Genomic DNA, 20,076 nt, shown 5'->3' on the forward strand with positions numbered 1-20,076 from the left:
TCCAATAATTGAATCAGTTTTTACCTTAAAATATACGTATATAGTTTATTATTGACATTTGAAGCATGTATGGTTAGTATCGATACAAAAAGGATTGTCGCATGTTTGATAATAAATAAAAAGGTACGATGAGAAGAATAATTATAGTATGAACATCACATGTCAGAAAGAGAGAGATATACATATAATATAGCTAAATATTTTCTTACAATTAGAATAAGGATACGTTTTGGAACTATTCGTGTTACCGTAGCAGTAGCGATAAACAGAATGATGCAAGGATGATACGATAATCAATAATAATACTACAATAAATAAGACATGAGTTTACCGGCGAGAAATATGCGAAGATGCGAAAGGGTTACACAAACGCACGATCGATCCAGCACGAAATTCGTAATATCGCATCACGCAAGAATGCCACATTATATCGTTTTCAATCCAAGAACAGGAAGAATGCGAAATAAATATAGATACTTGGTAATCAACGTGGTCGTTAGCGTTCATGTATGATCGATAAAAATGCCAAGCACGTACCGCGAATAGTGGCTGTTGGCTATAAACTGCAGTCTTGGTCCAATCGATCGAATGATTAGCGATCGAAAATCGAGAATGACGAATACGAGAATTCATTTGAGTGGATTTACTAGTCTCGATATGATCGATTACGGAATTGATAATAAGAATCTTGTCCGTTATCATAAGTCGAGTTAGGTATACAATTAACGGGATACTCGTTTCTCGAAATATTTTTCCTTCAGAAAGCGGACACATCGTATCAAAATTCCGTAAATATTCAAGAAATTTGTCGAATTTGACTTCAAGACGAACAAAGTGTAAAAATATACGATCGAAGTGCAAAAATCGATACTTTTTTTCGATTAAATCGTTCGGTCGTTATAAGAGTACCTTACGGGAAGATCGTGTTCCTACTTGAAAGAATATGATTCGATCATTTCTTATAATAATTTACGAGTCGTCTTGAAATCGACATTTTTTGAAAAAATACTTTTTTAAAAACACATTTTCATAAAGATAGAATTTGATCAGGTTAATACAAATAATTCTTAGGTTCTTCAGTCGGTTGCCCGCACACTCCATGGTATTTCTTTGTAACTATGCTTCGACTGCGACAGTTTTCAATTTCCAAAAAACATTCATTGCTGTAGGTCATGCCGTCGGTACCGCAAACAGGATCGTAGTAGGGTGGACAGATCTTTTGGCAGCCACGGAACAAGAAACCTTGCACGCATCTCTTCATGGGCACCACGTACACGTGTTTCCTGAAGAAGGTATTATATGAGAAAAAATAGATCGTCATTGGTTTCAAGACAATTTTGTAGCTATCCAAAATCGAGCTATCCAAGCGATTGTCGAAGTTCAAGGAAGAGGTATAATTTCAAACACAATTATTAAGCGCTTACCCGCAATTGTCCCTCTTCATTTCGCATTCGTTACGATAAAGCTTGTTGTCGGAACCACAAACAAATTGCCGCTCTCCACTACAGATCTGGTTGCAGAGCGCAGTAGTGCGACAATGCTGTGCTGGAACTTGAACTACCCTCTGACCGCATGTCTCACGCTGCAGATGGCAAAGGGATCTGAACGCATATGAATACACGTATGACGCATTTGTAGACATAGATTTCTCTGAGGAATTAGGGACGTCGAGTGCCGCGATAATTCTAGGAAATAATTGCTTGAACTGAATGATAAGTATTGTTAAAAATGTTTATCAATGGCGTAAACAAAAAGCTTAATGGCTGAAAAGAAAAGAAAAAGATCTATCGAAAGGATGAATTTTTCAATGCGAATGACCACGGTTAAAAAAATGTCTATTCTTTGTAACTAGCAGCGATTCGTGATTCACACGTCCCTAAAACTCTCAGCCCTGAACGTCCGGGAATCCAAATAACGTTCTTAATCACCGGTAAACGTTGCCATCGCTTCCACAAACTGGTTCCTCAGGTACCTCGCTGCAATCTTCGGGGCACTGTTCGGTCTCCTTCAAGGTCGTGCACTCTCCGACGTGAGCCAATTGAATACCCTTTCTGAAAAGCAACGGTAACGTCAGGAATCGAACAACTGATCGAGCCATTACTAATGACTGATGTAACTAATGCGCGTAATGCGAAACATTTAGCAGCAACTGCTTCTCGTTATGTTAATCACGCGTCGTTTATCCATTCAATTCTCTTCGAATACGCATTCGAATAGTATATCCCTGGAATGCGAACTTACAAGCAGACCGCCACGTTCAAGTGGCATTGATTCGGATATGTGTTGGCGTCGCTTCCGCAAACTGGATCCACCTCGTTCCCACATCTTTGCTGTTGTTTCATGCACTTGGTCAAACGAGCTCGACACTTTTCAAAGTCTACCACTGTCACCTTTCTTCTTGCTTGTCTACAAAATAAAACAACAATCATCAAAATTAAATGGCGAAATTATAAATGATCAATGAGAATATTTTGAACACACGTAAAAGAAACTAACCCGCAATTAAGCATTTGCATTTCACATTCGTTCTTGTATATGCTTCCGTCTGATCCGCAGGTCGGAACTTCCGGCTCGCTTTTGCAATCCAAAGGGCAGGCGTTCGATTGGCCACCGGACGTCCGTTCCAGCGATACGCAGTACGACATCGGCACTTCGAACACGTGTTTGCTAAACGATTGATATCGTGGTGAGTCTGGTGACGTATAAAAAGCGAACAAGTTCGCTAGTCATTCACAGCGTGGCGAGAAGTCGCGCGCGCCTGCCTCCGATCGAGGACTTTTTCAAGGATGTGCTCCTTACCCGCAGTTCTTTGCTCGCATTTTACAGGTATTCGAGTAGAGAATTCCATCGCTACCACAGGCTGGCTTGGCACCGCGCCAACACGATTCACGACAATGTCTCGTGGTTTGACAGTGCTTCTTGTTCGTACGTACTACGCCTTGCCTATGGTCGAGTAACAATGTAACCACTCAATCGAACAAAATCATGGAATGTTGTGCGTATTCTATTCAGCAATAACCGGAACAAAGTCGAGCGTCGTTCCGACACCTATACAAAAGCACGTACCCACAGGTGAGCAACTTCATTTGGCATGTAGACTTGTAGACATTGCCATCGCTTCCACAGATCGGACCGTCGAGTGGTGCAAAGTCACAGGAGACCGGGCAGTTCTCCCTGTGTGCGGAGATGTTGTTGCAGGGGCCCAAGTGGGACAGCTCGATGCCGACTCGACAGATTTCGACTCTGAGCATGCACTTGTTGAGATACGTGCGGCCGTCCGTGCCACATACCGGATCCTGATCGCCGGGGCAACGATGCTCGCACTTGCTACCGGACGATCTTAGACAAGCGGTCTTCTCCGTGGCCACGGTCACGCCTATGCAATTTGTAAAGTACCGATAATTACCGGCCCCCAGCCGCGCAACCGATCGGTTGCATCGGATGCGCGAAATGTACCGCGTTTACTCTTAACAGATTATCGTTAATGGCATCCGGGGAGTAGTATTTAAGGTCGTTCAGCACGCGAAACGAGGGAACGAACCAAGTGTCTCGATGCTGCTCGACGATGCATCCCTTCGACGGACGTTGTAAACCAACTGGATAATCGCTGACGATGCCTCACCGCACGTACGCATCTTCTAATCATAATTATTACGCAGTTAAAAGGGGCCCCTTACCTTTTCCACACATCTTCTTCCGCATTTCACACTGGGACGCGTAGATCACTCCGTCGCTACCGCAGACTGGCTCTCCGCTTGGCGGACATATTCGGGGACAGGCGCCGGTCACGAAATCTGTGCAGAAATTAGTACAAGAGACCGTGAAAGACCTCGTTAGCATTTGATCGATCTCTCGGGAAAAGAAAGTAACAAGTGCAGCTACTCCTTTCGTGACCAAGTACAACACGGTATCGTAAAACGAAATGCCATTTACTGTTACTTGGGTTTATAGCGAGCCATCAAGACGTATAAGGTCTTCTTTATTAAACCAGCGGTAAGCGTTAGCCATAATGGCATAATTACAATGGAAAGGTGAACGCGCAAGCCCAAGAAAGAAAGTGACTGGCAGAAGATAAATACCTGCGAAGAATCAAAGGAAACGTTGGTAATTGGAGCCTAGATCGTTTCTGCACCGACGATGCTTCGCATCGAAAAACCGCGTTCTGCGGATCTGCGCGTGGAGCGTGTTCATCCCGGAGCGTGAAAGGTCGAGTTAAAAATAATCGAGCAAACCGGAAAGGAAGAAGCGAATAGACCGCGCTCGTCTCTCGATCCTTCTGGATCGTCCTGTAATCTTTTTTTGTAGCAACCACGTGTAATGGTAACGTTAAACCCAGAGATTCTGTCGAAACTTTAATTGCTTCCTGCTGACCCTCCGCACAGATATCTCTACTGCACCGGGTCCGCTGGCTTGGTTTCGGTCCAGTGATCGCCGGGTCAACAGCACACGGGATTTACTGCGGTCGTTCTACACCGGCTCGCATAATATGTAACAAATTATAAAATCGAGGTGTACAGTTAAAGATAACCGACACGAGGAGAAGACGCGAGGAGCAGTTACATCGATGCCGATAAAGTGGACAGTTAAACGTAACCAGAGAATAATTTAAACGCAGCTCGATCACGTGACTAATCGGCAGACGCACGGAATAACTTTTTGAGATATAAGATTCGCCTGGTTGCCTCTCTCTAGCCCGAGATAACATATGCAATGTGCACGGAAAACGCTGCCACGTACGAGAGTGCAAAAATACATACGATCCTAAGAGATCTCTGCAAGACCGGTACGTTCTAGTCGTTACTGGAATGTCAAGTGAACAATACGAGCTTAATGGACGATTCGTTCTCTGTTCTCGCAACTCGATAATTTATCTACGATCGCGGTCACGCATCGCGCGCGCATACGCTTCGTACTGCTGTGCGCCACGCCAGAGAAAGAACGACGGACGGGATCCGTTCGAGCTCGTAAAGATTTTTTTGGAGGGATCGCAATGGCTAGGACGGCTCCTTTCGCGTAACGATCGAGTTAGACTCTCCTCGGGATACAATTTGCTGGAATCGCGCGCGATCAGGGCGAACGGTCCGATATCCCGTTCGCCTGCGACGGTAATTCGTAGCTTGCTGAATCCGAGAATCTGCGCTCGAATTCACAAAGTGAACGAGATAGTGCCGATATGCATTGTAATATAGGGGACCGTGGCTCTTCCTGCTCTCGGCCACCGTATCTCACAAAGACGCCGCGAACATCGCCGATATTATACCCTTTTTCCGTGTAATAATCGAGTTACACTCCTTCCTGCTTCGCGGGGAGCCAAAGCACGTTAATAACCGAATACGGCCAGAGATAAGCATGATGCGAGTTTTACGAGCGTATGCTCTCCATAATTACGACGATTACGATTTATCGATCGAACGATATCGGTTAATGTAGCTCGGTTGCGAAACGCGTACGTACGCGCCGCGACGATGTCTAAATTGAATTTCCGTTAAGATAAAGAGAGAGAGAGAGAGAGAAAGGTGTGCACGATCTCTCCTGAAGTATAGAACGTTTTAGAGCCCCTTGAACCATACGAGACACAGGTTGGCAACGTAGATCGTTAAAGATTTCAAAGGAGAAGCCAGACTGCCGGATACCATAGATTTCATGGGTCCGAATCGCGTCGCATAAAATTGTCGGCATTGATTAACGGAGCCGCACGCGAGGCAGAGAAAAGCCCATGTCGGTGGAACGGAGGCAAGAAAACGTAGATTACGAGAAAAACTATTATAATCCTCGTGCGTACGATAACAAGCAGAAGAAGGCACAAAAGCTCGTCAAGTGGAAGAACGGGAAGAACGTGAGCGTGAAGACGAAGAAAGAAAACGACCGAAGTAGTCGAGAGAGAGCAGACGAAAGAGCAGAGGAGAAGAAGAGAATGAGATTCTTCGTTGGAGCGGACGTCGGTTGGTCAAATGGACGTGTGATTAGCGGCGTTGATGGGCGGCTGAAGGAGGTGTCCGTCACTCCCACGAACGCGATTAAGTGAATCAATTATGCCAATAGAGGAGCGACCAGTCTGGTCAGGGGGCGATTGGTGAACAATGCAGATCGAATTATATCCCTGTGGAAGATGTACGGGTCGCACGAGCTAGCGCGTGCATGCATGCGGAGTATGGTGTACAGTGGATGCCCGCCACTTGCTCCAACGAGAGGGAATGAGAGCAACGGAAAGAGACGAAGGAAAGGAGAAAGGATCGAGGGGAAAAGAGAGACTGTGAGGGGGAAAGGAAGGAAAGAGTGTGACAGGGAAAGAGCGGGAGGGGAGGGGGAGGGAGAAATATGCGGGTCGGTGAACCACGGCAAGGATGCATGCCGACCGGGTGGATGCTGCTCCTTGGATTTTTGTCCACGAAACGAGAAGCCGGCAGAGGAACACGGCCAGCTCGCATCCCGCTCTCGAAGATCGATAACAGAGAAATAAGGATCTGTTTAACGAACCGGAACGATTTGATACGAATAAGCCGTGGCTCATAAATAAAACGAACAATGTACGGGACTGCGGCTTTTGTTCTTGTTTCCTAGTCGCTACTTCTGGAGACACGGCCAGAAAAACGGTAGGTTAGATGAACTGGATGGACGTTGCGGTTGGAAGCGCACTCGGACGATTGGCTTGCATGACAGACCTTTTGATTCTAGCTTAGATAATTAAACGGGCCATGATTCGTTTACAAATGTGAACGCCTCTCGCGAATCTTACGTCGCAGGTGTCAATTAAGTCTGAGGTAGGTTACTACGCGCAAATCAAACCGTATGGAAACTCATCTTCCGCCTGGGAACAAGATATATTCGAAAGAGCGCGAGGAAGAATGCACGTACGACGATGCCGCGACCGCGACGGAGCGAAAACGAGAAACGAACGTTCCACAAAATCTACGCGAACCAATCAACTCGCGTTCGATTTAATTAATGTTACAACGGCCATCATATTATTATAGCTATATACAGCCTGTTGATAAATCGGCGAATACTGGGAACGATGTTTCTGCGGAAGCCGGAATCAACACTCAAATGTATTCGCAAGTTCCTACGAATTTTAACAAACGACACATTCAAGCGCCTGACAAATTGTGGTGTGTGCTCGTGACCGATTAATTATCTAAATTGAGCGTGCGCGAGTTCTCGCTTTTTCCCCTTAAACTCGAATAACTGACAATCCTTCCACTGCCGAACTATACAGAATCCTTTCAGTTTATCGTCGAATCATTTTCAAACCTATACCTGTTAAGCGGCAATGATCGATAAGACTATAAAATTCCAATAAATCAGTATCTTACGATCGTCTCGGTACATACGAAGTAGCACCCGGTAACGATGGGACAGACATGAATAGTAATCCATTAATTCTAACAAGGATCTTGTCCGTGAGATCTGTATGCGTATGATCGCGTGCGCGGGACGGTATCTCGGCTAGGACGAAAGAAACGACCGTGTAAATCATTCTCAATCGATAGCGTCACAATCACGGTAAGGTCGTTCGTGTTCCGTGATTCCAGGCTCAGCTCTCAGCTCGTTTCTCGTACAACCTCCTCTCGAACGTATACCTTCGGTCGATCTTCTCGACGTAGCCGGCCCTCCTTATCACCGTGAAACGATCTCGTCTTCCTCTTAGGATTGTCTCGTAACACATCCGCGCTGCATTGCATTAACCAGCTTCTATTTCTGTTATGGAGCACACGAGTCGATGTAATTAAACCGCGATCCGTCGTTTGCGTCGATTGTTCCGAAATCGAGATCGGAAATGGTGAAATTATTAGGACGTTAGACGTTGCATCAGGAACGAGGATATTGTCAGAACTATCACGGCAAAGGTTTGCGAAGTATCGCGACAACTGGTATCATTGTTCCATACTTTATCTTTGATCGACCGTGTTTCCGTGTCGAAAAAATCTGACGTTAACGACGGTCTGTATCGTCGCGACTTCCGTATTGCAGTGAAACGATCTTATTTTCTGCCTAGCAACGCCATTGTTTCGATAACGTTGTAAAGAACCAGTTCAAACGCGATTCGCAGGAAAAGACGAAGTCGCGTTGTCGCAATCGGATGATTTATCGCCTGTTTTAGCGACTGTTCGAAGATATTGATAAGGACGAATCAAGCTTCGCTTCACGGTATAATTCCTCGATAAATCGGACAGGTATTTCGCATTAAAATTATGAAATAATTTCATCCGTCAGTTTGGTTTTAGATACTCGGAATTACAGACATGCACAGTATCACGCCAAATATTTCAAGCAGAGAAACGGCTAATTATGAGTTAGCTGACAGCTGCTAATCAAAACAGGTTTCGCGTGTGGTTGGTGGCTCGACGCATCACGGCTACGTCTGTTACGGGGAAGACGGTGGCTACGATTCTCCCGGCTAGATTTTTGCCGAAACAATGCTCATAAATGCTAATCAGGGAGTACCGGTTTAGGCGATATAGCTTCTGCTATAACTGTATTTACGAAGCACTTGTATTTTGAAAGAGACCGCAAACGATTAATTAAAACGTAGGATATTTTCAAACGCTAGGGTAGAGGTGTATTTTGCGGTCTGGAATTGAATCTTGAACCGTGTTGTTCAGATCCTCGTTTATTACCTTCGCCGTTAGGAATCGTAGGACGTTTACAATTTAAACGATCGGCAAACCATGTTGGAAATACTAATAGTAATAAAGTAGCCGTACCAATCACAATAAAGTAAAGCGTTCCATTCATCGATCGTCTGGAGTGACGTAAAAAGTGACAAAGCAAGAAATCAAACGATACGGTGTTATCAAAATTACGTTAATGCGGGGCATCCCGATGAAGAGAACTCAGGAAGCGCGTGGCCCTAGCAACCGGCAAAAACGGTAGTATGTGTGTCGCTGTTCATGAAGGAACACGACAAACGAGTTGCGTTCCATAAATCGTCGTGTTCGGTTTAAGTGGCGAGTGGTAAGTGGAGTACTGGGGCGAAAAACTACCTCCCAGATCGGCTCGATCTCCCACGAGCGTGCACGTGAACGCGTGTGCACTCGCGACCGTTCGCTCACGCCGATCCGTTACATCGGAGGAACCTTCGATCCATCGTACATGTTGCTGTGTATATACGGTCCAACCTACTCCGCGAACATGTCCACTTTTTTTTCACGGTCGCCCGCGCGCTTTTTCGTCGCGCTCCGCTCTTCTCGCACCGCGTGAAAATTCCAAAGCGTACGCATACCTCTCTGTTCGATACGGAACGAAAAATTGCGATGGTGCCTGCCTCGATTCGATCAGCGATCGGCTGAAATTTCAATCGTCTGTTGCGTCGCGTGCTGCGATTTCCTACCTTTCTCTTCCGCACATTGCGTGCTGGATCGAACATCATTTTCGTGTTCAGTTTTATCTTTTCAGAAATTGCACCTCGATGCTCGTGTCGTCGAGTACCATTACAGACTACCGGTATGATGTCCTCGAGACTTGTACGCGTTATCGGCCGTCAAAATAAAATAAAAACGATGATATAAATGGATACTCGTCGGATTCCAATACCCTCGTCTGACATGTGTTGCCAGCTAGACTCGAGTTCGTATTAACACCTCGGTTACCGTGGAATAGCTGCTCGCTGCCACGAATCCTTTAAATATTAGTCGATGCTCTGAATAACATTCGAGTGGATCGTCGCCGCACCGTCACTAAACCGCTAATGCAAATGATACTTCTGCACAGCCATAAATGAATATATACACGTGGAGCACGATGATTATTCGTCAAATTCAAACTATCAGGAAACTGTAAGGAACAAGACCATGCCGCCAGCCAATTGTACTTTTTCGACTCTGTCTTCATCAGCCGGAGATACACACTTATGTACACGAGTCTACGTTTTTCACGTAGATTTGGATAACGGGAATAGGAAGACGCGCGATTCGTGCATAACGTTATCCTGCTGAGAATAAAGAATTCCAGGCCGGTTCTTTTACGGGTTCGTCAAAGTTGTCGCTATAAAATCTCCACGGAATGGGAATTCCGTGGCGTACGTGGCGAATGCATTACCGACAATTCGTACGATCGATTTCGCGCCACGGGGAGCATGAGTTACGACGTCTAAAAGCGTGCATCATTTTAGCTGAATATCCGCGTGGAGGTAGTAAAAGCCTTTGAAATCCCATAAGGATGTTTCATCTAGTGGTCGCAAGCATAAACCTTCGTATGTAATTTGAGATTTCCTTGGGCCTGGTGGTTGGCAGAGTTTTCATTGAATAGCGGGTACCAGAGGGGAACGGGACCGCGTGAGAAGTGTACAGCAAGCGTACTTGCGCGTTCACGTTTAAGGATATTGCATATTAAAGATAATTAGAGTAAAACGAGGTAAGAAGGACGGAATATTGAATGATTAAGAAGAAACGCATCACTGCATCTCAGAGAAAGGGTAATTATCGACGAAGGTAGACTTTCCTCTCAGCTACGACGCACGAGCCAATCATTCAACTTTTTAGAGTTTGAAAAATCTTCCCTTCCGGATATTATGAATTAACTACGTGGGTTTCGTTAAAAGTATCGACAGAATGATCGATGATATTATAGTATATTCAGGAAACACGGTTTTAGATAAGTAAATTTCACTTTTACGCGCCGTGTTAGGCCTAATAGCACTACCGCGGATAGGATCCATAAAAATCTGAGAAATATGGTCACTGCCTTATTCGCCTTTTGTTGGAGGATAGATAAATTTTCGAACACTAAAGTCATTATCTGGCAATTTTGATTCACTAATCAATATCGATTTACTAATCTTGTATCTTGCATATGTTTGTAATCTAACCGATAGGATGTAAACACGTCTAGGAGAATCAGCCTATCAGCCAAGAGTTTCATTGCGGTATAAACGTTTCACGTTTAACGAGAACGACCTCGACCCTTAATTAGCAGTATACTATTGATAGCTCGGAGAGTTTGAATCAGTGTTCGTTGAACGAGCTAACAACTGTTTTACCGCGTAAGATGCACATCGAAAGCGACCCCGATTCTACTTACTCTTGAATCATAGCTAAATCGAAAATCGTGCTACAAATCTAAACTGCTATTCATTTTCTCTTTTACTAGAAGAGTAGAATGTGATTTAACGCAACCGGTTGAATATGGCTTAACTGGGACCTAAATTGGTTGAATGAGAAAAATTAATCGACCGACAGGGATGTTGATGCTCCATTGATACTTACAAGTGAAGCGAAAGCTTTTAACCTACCATGCGGCCATTAATTTACACCGATCCCCGTGTGGTTCATCCACAGGAAGGAGCCATGAAAGTGACCTCGACCTTACCTCCATACCTACTTAAGTCTAGGCCAGGGTTTCACAACCCTCGATCGTGAAAATGACTACGGACGATCTTGGCACTATTATTGGCGGAACAACCGAGTAAACGCGATCGATAATCGCCCGGAATCAGGATCGTCTCTGGTCGTTTTCCATTCCTCTCTCGTGGCTTTCTCATTTGCGTGATTTCTTGCCGCGTAAATGAGGAAACACGTCATAGCTCCGCTGCTTTTTTGCTAATAAATCCGGAGAAATCATTAGATACGTGGAAACCAGAAAAGTAGAGCGTGAAACCGACAGCTATAGATAGACATGTTCCAATAGTATTGAAAATAAATAGATAAGCTTTAACGAGTTCTTGTTTCTCCTTGCCTTCTCGTTATGGTTAATGTGCGGTTACGGTATTGCCAAATGAAACGCGTTAATACGATCCCTGTAACAGATTCCTTGGAGGACATTGGCAGCCTGAAAAACTATCCTGTCTCGCTACAGCCGTATCGAAATATTAAATCCTGCGTTTTACGGCTGGATGATGAAAATATGTGGAAGAATAAAGGAGAAGTCGGTATGAGGAAGTTAAACGGGGATCTTATTTCTGCGCCTGTCCAATTGCAACTACCATAATCTTCTTTACTATGACGGTATCCTCGTATTTCTCGTTTGTCCAATCGTATTTTTCGTTCGATCCTTCTTCGTTGTATCTTCCTCGACTACAAATCGATTGTTGACGTCGGTGAACAAGCTCGACCGTTCGCCATCGCGCGGAAAGACACTAATAAAAGGTCCGATAGCTCAAGGAATCTTCAGGTTTTAACGCGGACATTCGTTCAAAGTCAGCTGACATCGAAAGAACGTGACGAGCATTTCGTTGCCACATGGGCGTAAATACCGCACATTCAGCGAGTACTTTCCCGCAAGTATACACGAAATCTTTTATGCGCATATCATTACCGGTTACCATTACTTCGGCTTACAACTTGATACAGCTCTCGTCCACGGTGTTCAGATCAGTTGTAAACTAGTGGAAGATCGTGAAGGAACGCTATGCTAATTCTTAACGCCAACCTTAATCTACCCTCTCTTTTTCTCTCTCTCTCTCTTTCTTCTAATGTCAGCCGTAATGATCAGACTAGTTTCCTTAATCGAACCAAGAATTTCAATGCTAAAGTCGAGGAATGCGTTTGACGCTAGACAACAAGCCAATTCTGTCTCGGAATGTTGTAACATGAACAGCCAACTAGACCGTCGAGGATGAAGAATTGGGAATGGACGACACACGAGTTTGAAATTCACGAGTACACGTTCACTGGGTCTTCAGGTCAGCGAAGTAAGTCAAGCATCGGCGGATGAATCGAGCTACGGTAACGGTGTCGTTCCCGAAAGGACAACCGACTGGTTTGGTTTATCGATCGAACAGAGCACAATTCCGCGGAATCAAAGATCACATTGCGCTCCAGAGACGTTCAAGGTTGACTCGCAAGCTCTATTCAACTTTGATCGATCGTCGTCCGATCCTTAACGACCTCCTACATCCCCGCGAGAATCTAATCACGAGAAGAACAAGCTAGACTCGAGAACAAGAGCAAAACCATCCAAAGGTTCATTTGCCGAACCGACGATTAAAACGATGACTTCCCATTTTTCACCGAACAGCTCGAACCGACAGTGGAATCTGTTCGGCAGATAGTGATCTATCGTAACGATTTCATAAAGATGATTAACGATGCAATAACGCGAAACAGCGGGCAGTTGCGGAATGGCATCATCTACTCGCGTATCGTTTACCGTTTTCCGCGATCAATTAACGTTCAAACTGTCAAATCCAAATGAAATCTCAAACTCTGTGAGGTAGTAGGTAGGCGTAATTGTCGGTATAAACGATCGCGTTTAATCACAAACAACTAAATACTATTGTCGTGAAATCGTGAAATCACGTATGCATTCTTTACCATAATGCTAATTCATGTCCAAAGTAGAACGATATTTATGCTTTCGTTTTATCCAATGATCTACTGTACCTCTTTCTTTCATTATTTTTATCCTGGCACGCTATACGCCTGGCACAGACCAACACCTTTCTCTTATTCAATTAATTTACCTGTAACGCGATTAGTAAAAAGTAGAGAACGGATGAAAGCTCTGAATAAATATCGCAGCGGTCATGATGACGATGAAAGATGAGCACGATACACAAAAGTCGAATGAAAAGAATAGCGTGGCCTGCTGGTACCAATCTAATTCAAATGCTAGATGTACTAGATTCCCCGATACGTTCCATTAAACGCGGCACGGGGCCTCATTGTACGAACGAAATAGCGCGTACGTGCTCAATGTAGGTGAAAAAGAAAAACACATGCTCTTGAAAGAGATACGTGGAAGTAGTTGCGCCGTTTAATCTAATTTCTAGTGAAAGGTGCGATCCGCCGCCGCGAAAGTGTTTTAATACACGTTTCACTGTGGCATCGAGGAGAACATCCTGAATGAAAACCGAATGAAGGAGATTCCTTGCTGGCTCTCAACCAGCACTAAGACGAAAAATTGACGCTAGACAAACGAGAACGTGACTACGTTTCGTTCGCGGGTTTAATGAATAATTTACGTTTCTTAGGAGCTGCACGGTGTGCAAATACCGTCCACATACGACGAGGAAACTGTTTCGATAGTATCTCTGCTGCGTGCTTCCAACCGATGGTACATAACCTGCGCCCGGACGACTTTCCACTTAGCATAAAATCGTACTTACGCATCTCTCCAGCACCGTTTACTTAGCAGTCTGTTCGACTTTTGAACCACAGTTACAACTATAAGCTATTACGCGGCAAGAATTTTTCGTGAATTTAAGTTCCGACCCTTGTATCACGATAATTCGTTCAGAGATATTTTAAACCCGACGATTTTACGATGTATTCTATCGGAATTATTTACAATGTGGAAAAAAGAAGAGAGAAATTGGTCGAAATTGGAGGTGTAGCATAAGATCTCTGTCTAGCGACGTGAAATGCAGCCATTGCCCAGTTTTGGTGTCACAGAACCAGGCCGTACAAATATTTTCTAAGCATTTTCGAATAACGGTAAAAGGCTGGCCGATCTTCAAAGAAAGAAATTACAGTTCAAGTCGAAGGACGCGTAACATAAAAACTTGGTGTTTCGTACGGAGCGTAGGCGTGGTCATCAACGACCGTGAGACGATCCATTTCTCTACAGAGTTTGTACACTTTTTCTTTGAGCTCGTTTCTTACCTTTTTTTCTTTTAATTACAAACGATTTCAATGCGTGCAAAGGTAATTGAGTTTCCTTTGGATACCGCTGAACAGGATGTTTGAATCGGTAATCGTTCGTTATACATATAATTACAGAACAACGTTAATTAGCACGCGCTCAATGTTTTCCGCTTTTCTGACAGTTACGTTCAAACCTAGCATGGTAATTGATCGCAATTATTCAGCACTATTCGTGCAATGAATTAATTATCAACGATTTGAACGATCGAATTAGATCAAGCCGAATACGCAACCGTTACTATTTGACGAATAATGTTTCTCATACCCGGTTCATCTTTGCTTATTCATGATCATCAGGTGGTTGTTAATCCTCGTATTAATAAATATGAAATTGACTGGAGAAGCGACATGCCCTTTTTCCCTTCGGGTAAACGCGAAAGCCTTCCAAGCGTGAAAACACGTTTCATAGTCGATGGAACGATGGACCAACAGAATACAAGCCAGTGAACATCACTTTTTTTTACTATCCTTTTCTTTCTGTGTCCAAGTAATTTCATTTGCGAAAATTATATACGAATGAAAATTTAATCTGTAACAGTTTCCCGAGGAACGGATAACGAGGAACCGGGTCACGAGGATTTGAACACGTTGAAAAGTCAATGAACCGAAACCGTAACGCTTTTAAGGGATCATCTTTTATTAAAACGTCTCGCGGCTATTCAGACGCTTTCAAATTATTTTCAATGCAAACCAATCGGCTAAACGTTTCACGGTTTTCAATAATAAAACGTTTACAACTTCAAAGCATGCATTCTTCCTTGGATATCGAGTCGAACAAATTTGCTCGTATCCTTCCTGGACCACTCACCGAGGAATTTATATTGTTTACTGCGATATTCGATCACAGGGGGAAAGATTCCTTAGATACGGTCTGACATCGAGAGAAATATCTCTTCTCGTTGAACGTAAAAGAAATGACGAGAGGAAACGAGATTTCGAGGAGGAAAAACATATCCGAAACGAAATTTCAAGAGACAAAGAAGAAACTTGAAATACACGAAATCTTCTTTTGAGGACCGCAGATTATTATCGTATTTCTTATGCCTTAATGGCAGGGTAAAAATCTCAAAAAAGAGCATTTCTGTGGTGATGCCTTCTGTTTCGTAAAAAAGGGCATAAATCCTGTTATTCTTTTGACATCTGTTATTACACTTCGGCTCATTTTCCCTTACGTATGTTTGCTCACGCAACGGGCTCCATTTACCTGCTACAGACCATCATACAGTATCTACTACACATAGACATATTAAAGTCATGAAATTACAACCGTGATTAAATTTTGGAAGGGAAGTTCTACGGGACATTGAAAAAGAAATGATAAACGTTTAAACGTTCGAATCAATTTTCCCACTTGTAATTTCTTTTAACACGCAATCTCGTTAAAAACATAATGATATTTATTAGAATACCATGCTGAAAGAGTTAACGAGCTAGTGAAACTACATAACGTTGGCGCTGCTAGTTTCTTCGCACTATCTAGTTCTTATTGTTATTATTACAAGCGACAAATATACATGGTATTATCGTTAATCGGATGCAGTCTCATAATTTGTACAAGTTAAGCCACAAGGTGGGCTATAAAAGACAACTTCTTTCCTTATGCTTCGTTCCGTAGAATTTTCAGGGTCGTTGATACGAGCGAGTTTTTTAGACGATTAGCATACTTAATTAGACGAGTCCGCCCGGCTAACGTTGTTTTACGAGTTATATGTGCCTGGTCGAACACTCGACTTGGTCTCTACAGAACCCTTTACGTATTCGCAGCAGACTAACCGTAAGGTACGTAATAAAATTAGCCTACTCCTAATGGCAATGGATATGCATCCTCGTACTTAAAAGAGAAGATAATAGAGATTAAAGATAAAGCGAGACTATTCGATGAAGGTTTTTCGCGTAAAACTGTATGATATTCCCATCCAGAAGATCTTGTGGGAATATTATTTTGGCAGAGATAGCCGGTTCCTGCTATTTCCTCTGGTAAATTAATTAAAAATCACTCGATAGACTAAAATCACTAAATAAACGTGGATGACTTAGTCGTTGATAAAGTAAGATATAAAATGCTACAATTAATTACACTAGTTTAGTAACACTGGTATACGCTCGAACAACCGTAGAGTGTATACATAAAATCAGTGAGAAAGGAAGAGGAAGGAACTCGCCCCTGTGAGTTGACTCGTGCACGAGACTGCGAGCGTGCTGGAGATTAAAACGAAAAACCAATGGTTCTTTTTTTTCTCCGGTTGAAAGAGCATCGCACTTGGCCATAGAGAGATACTGGCTCCCTCCTGCCAAGAATTCAATGGGTGTTCTGACCAAAGCTATTTGCCGAGAAAAAGAGAAAAAGAGATAGGCTTTAAATGTCGATATAGGAACATGAGTACCGCTCTTTAAAAAGAAACACATTGACGCCGCGACGCTGTTTGCAAGCTTGAATTTTGCTGTTCCTGCTTAACTGACCCAATTTAATAGGATCAATTCCTATTCAAACGCAACACGTTCGACCAATTACGATTCTCTCGGCTATATATGATATACCTATCTACCTGTCGGGATAGGTATGAGCTAAAAGTCGAACGCAGGGGAAATACATTGGAAAACGAAAACGGAAATTAGGAATTCAAGTTCACGTGTAACCGTATCTCGTAATATTAATATTTCTTTAGACGAATTATTTTAACGCAATATCGATCACAATTATGCATCCAATAGGAATTGCCGGGCATGCTTTTACTCTCCATCGGACGGCTGACTGCTTTACACGGAATATTGAATGGACCCGTCTGTTCGTGTATCGTGTGGAGTTCATTAATTTCTCAATTAGTCAACCGTAAAACCGTTAAAACAACTCGCAATAGACGGGAACGAATTATCGATCAATTTCTCGGCTAGAATACCATAATCACTGAAATAGCTTTATGGTGAAAAAAAATGAGAGGGAACATAACGACGAACATAATGGACGAAGAGAGAAAGAAGGAAAGCAGAGGACAAAGAGAGGAATGTCTGAACGTAAAGACAGGTTGACCTGTTGCGACTTTCACCAGAGTGGAACACGATCGGTCGATTCTAGTGCAGAGGTTAAAAGCGATACCGACCTTGGAGGCAACACAGCAAGATGATCCCAACGAGGAGGGAGATGTGACGATGCATCCTTCGTACTGTTGACGATCCGTTCGGACGTTTGCCACGGTCGTGTATCAACGACGTCGTTATAAGTCAATTTTAGTAGGCGGACGGCTGCGAACGATTATCTTATTGTGCGTAGACGACGTTCGTGCTCTCGCCACCGGTTAAGAAGGATAAGGCTGAAGGCGCGGAAAGATGGTAGAGAAGGTGATGGTGGTGGCGCCGTGAGGAAGGAGAGGAGGAAGTGCCCTCTTCGACCTCTATCGTCCTTCGAGGTCCACGAACGACTGAAGCGCACGAAGCGACGTCGGTCCGGCTATAGCCTCCCCTTCCTACTTTCACGTGGCGTGCTCCCGTTTCCACTGGAGGCGCGGACTGGAGAGCCTCTCCATGGGCCATTTACCATTACCATCATCGTCGACGACGGCCAGTCAAATGGAGGAGGGGTAACTGGACGAGGTGGAACGACGGGAAGAAGCCTGAAAATCCGCCAACAGATCGGAGATCGGAGAACCGCCGTTTCTAGGCCAACTCTTCCTCCTCCACTATCAGATATCTTAGTCTTCTTCTTCGACTTCTTCTTCTTCTTCATCCGCAAGAAACGGCCCTCTACCTTTCTGACGTCGGATGTGCTCGTTCACCCTTATTCGCCACAAACCATCAGTATCAAAGCATGGTTTTATATTCGGTCACGGATACGAATCTAGAACAAGGAGAGTAGTTACAGAGATATTATACCGCAAGATAGTAGGAATACAAATTCCTTTTTCGAAATCAACCTATCGAGAATAAAAGACTGAATCAGAGGAAATGACTGGAAATTTAGCGTGGCACCTGACTGAGAAAGTTAGATGATTAAAAGTATAGAATGTTCTTGGCTTGCCGATGAAGACGCCATTCTGGCAATGCAGTTGTTCATTTACATTTTAGCGGGTGCACTTTCTAATCGAACGATTATGGGGAATTTTCTTGTTACCGACAGCGACATTAATCTCCTTTCCTACTTACATTCTAACCACTAATTTCACGTGCAGGTGCACAAGAATTGCACTCACCACGAAGAGAGAAACATTTTATGCTCGCGTTCTCTATCGTGTTCCGCGTCTATAGTGATTAATTAAGTGAGATTTCGCGGATAACACGCGATACATGTATAAAAACATAAATAAACTACTCAAAGTCAAGAAGCGAAATTGGCTAGTGAACTTTCTCATGGGCGTTTGCCGGACTTGAACGTAATTCCCAAATACTGTGCGCTTATATCTTATTGGGAAGCATTATTTATTTGCATTTCATAGCGGTGAAACGATCGAAACATAATACTGTCGTAACATAACTTCTACCTACATCGCATGTAATAGTGTCTAGTAAGACAATTTTATTCGTCTCGATGTATATACTTTCTTAGATTCGGCGAAAACTCTCGGTGCTCCAGTTTCGAACATCTAATGTTCGAAGGAGAGCTAAAAAGCAAATACACCGGTTGTTACACACGAAAGTGTGGCAGTGGCCCAAGGGAAGAGAGGCGAAATGTATAGCGGGGCCGTTCGCTCTCCAGTGGTGCAAGTGCAGCTGCAGCTGAACCTCTCCATCGATGCTAGCTGCCCGAAGGCCGGGAGGGATCGTTCATCAACATCAACTGTCAGAGTATCTGTCAGACTGTAAAATGTACGCATGTACATATAGTATATCGGTCCCTTCTCTCTCGTGTGGACTTCACCATTAACCCACTTGCGCGTTTAACGCGGTAGCCTCGCCTAACACAATCGTACCTGTATTCAGGTTCCCAGACATAAACGAGTAAAGTATACAACTAGCCGAAAAATATCTAAGCAAAATTTATTTGTACCTTGTATATGTAACATGTATGGATAAAGCGTTCCTTCGCAACGATCTTTAGTTTCGATTACGGGAATCATGTATTCTTACTCTAGTCCGTCGATCAACCGGGCCGTGGACTGTTTACGTGTAACGACTCGCATGTTTTTGCATGTGTTTCACGACGGCCTAAAACGACAAAACACGATCGAGCAACGACCTTCTTGCCTCGTCGTCGTGATATCATTACAGAACTTTGCACCTACTTTGTTCACTTGCACGAGCAATGTCATTGCTATAGTTCTGCGATCTTAGCCTGCGGTGAATATTCTAAGATCATGGAGAAAGTACGACAAGAATAAGCCCGAGATCGATTTAAAAATTTTTTTCTTTCAAAGAGTGTCCATGTACACATGAATAAATGTATGTACATATCCATGTACATGAATAAACAGCAAGTTACCTTCACGTTGCTTAATAGAAAATGAAAATAGGTTGATAAGCAGCTCTACGTATACGATCCATTGGAATGACGTATACACTTCGA

At 43.6% G+C, this 20,076-nt stretch overlaps 1 protein-coding gene across 2 annotated transcripts; it reads right to left on the minus strand.

Moving 5' to 3' along the window:
• Positions 1-162: 162 nt before the first annotated feature.
• LOC132910192 (agrin) lies at positions 163-18,067 on the minus strand. 2 transcript variants are annotated; one of them, XM_060965755.1, is made up of 9 exons: positions 17,681-18,067; positions 3,678-3,794; positions 3,067-3,376; positions 2,800-2,943; positions 2,497-2,667; positions 2,242-2,406; positions 1,929-2,051; positions 1,425-1,601; positions 163-1,283 (listed from the first exon to the last, which is right to left on the minus strand). In XM_060965755.1, the coding sequence occupies exons 1-9, from the start codon at positions 17,733-17,735 to the stop codon at positions 1,052-1,054; spliced, it is 1,494 nt and encodes a 497-aa protein (XP_060821738.1). In that variant the 5' UTR covers positions 17,736-18,067; the 3' UTR covers positions 163-1,051. The 2 variants fall into 2 exon arrangements, with proteins under 2 accessions (XP_060821738.1, XP_060821739.1); XM_060965756.1 differs by lacking the exon at positions 17,681-18,067 and adding an exon at positions 4,080-4,100.
• Between the last annotated feature and the right edge of the window lie 2,009 nt (positions 18,068-20,076).

The sequence above is a fragment of the Bombus pascuorum genome, chromosome 8 (assembly GCF_905332965.1).
Source record: "Bombus pascuorum chromosome 8, iyBomPasc1.1, whole genome shotgun sequence".
In the NCBI taxonomy this organism is placed as follows: domain Eukaryota; kingdom Metazoa; phylum Arthropoda; class Insecta; order Hymenoptera; family Apidae; genus Bombus; species Bombus pascuorum.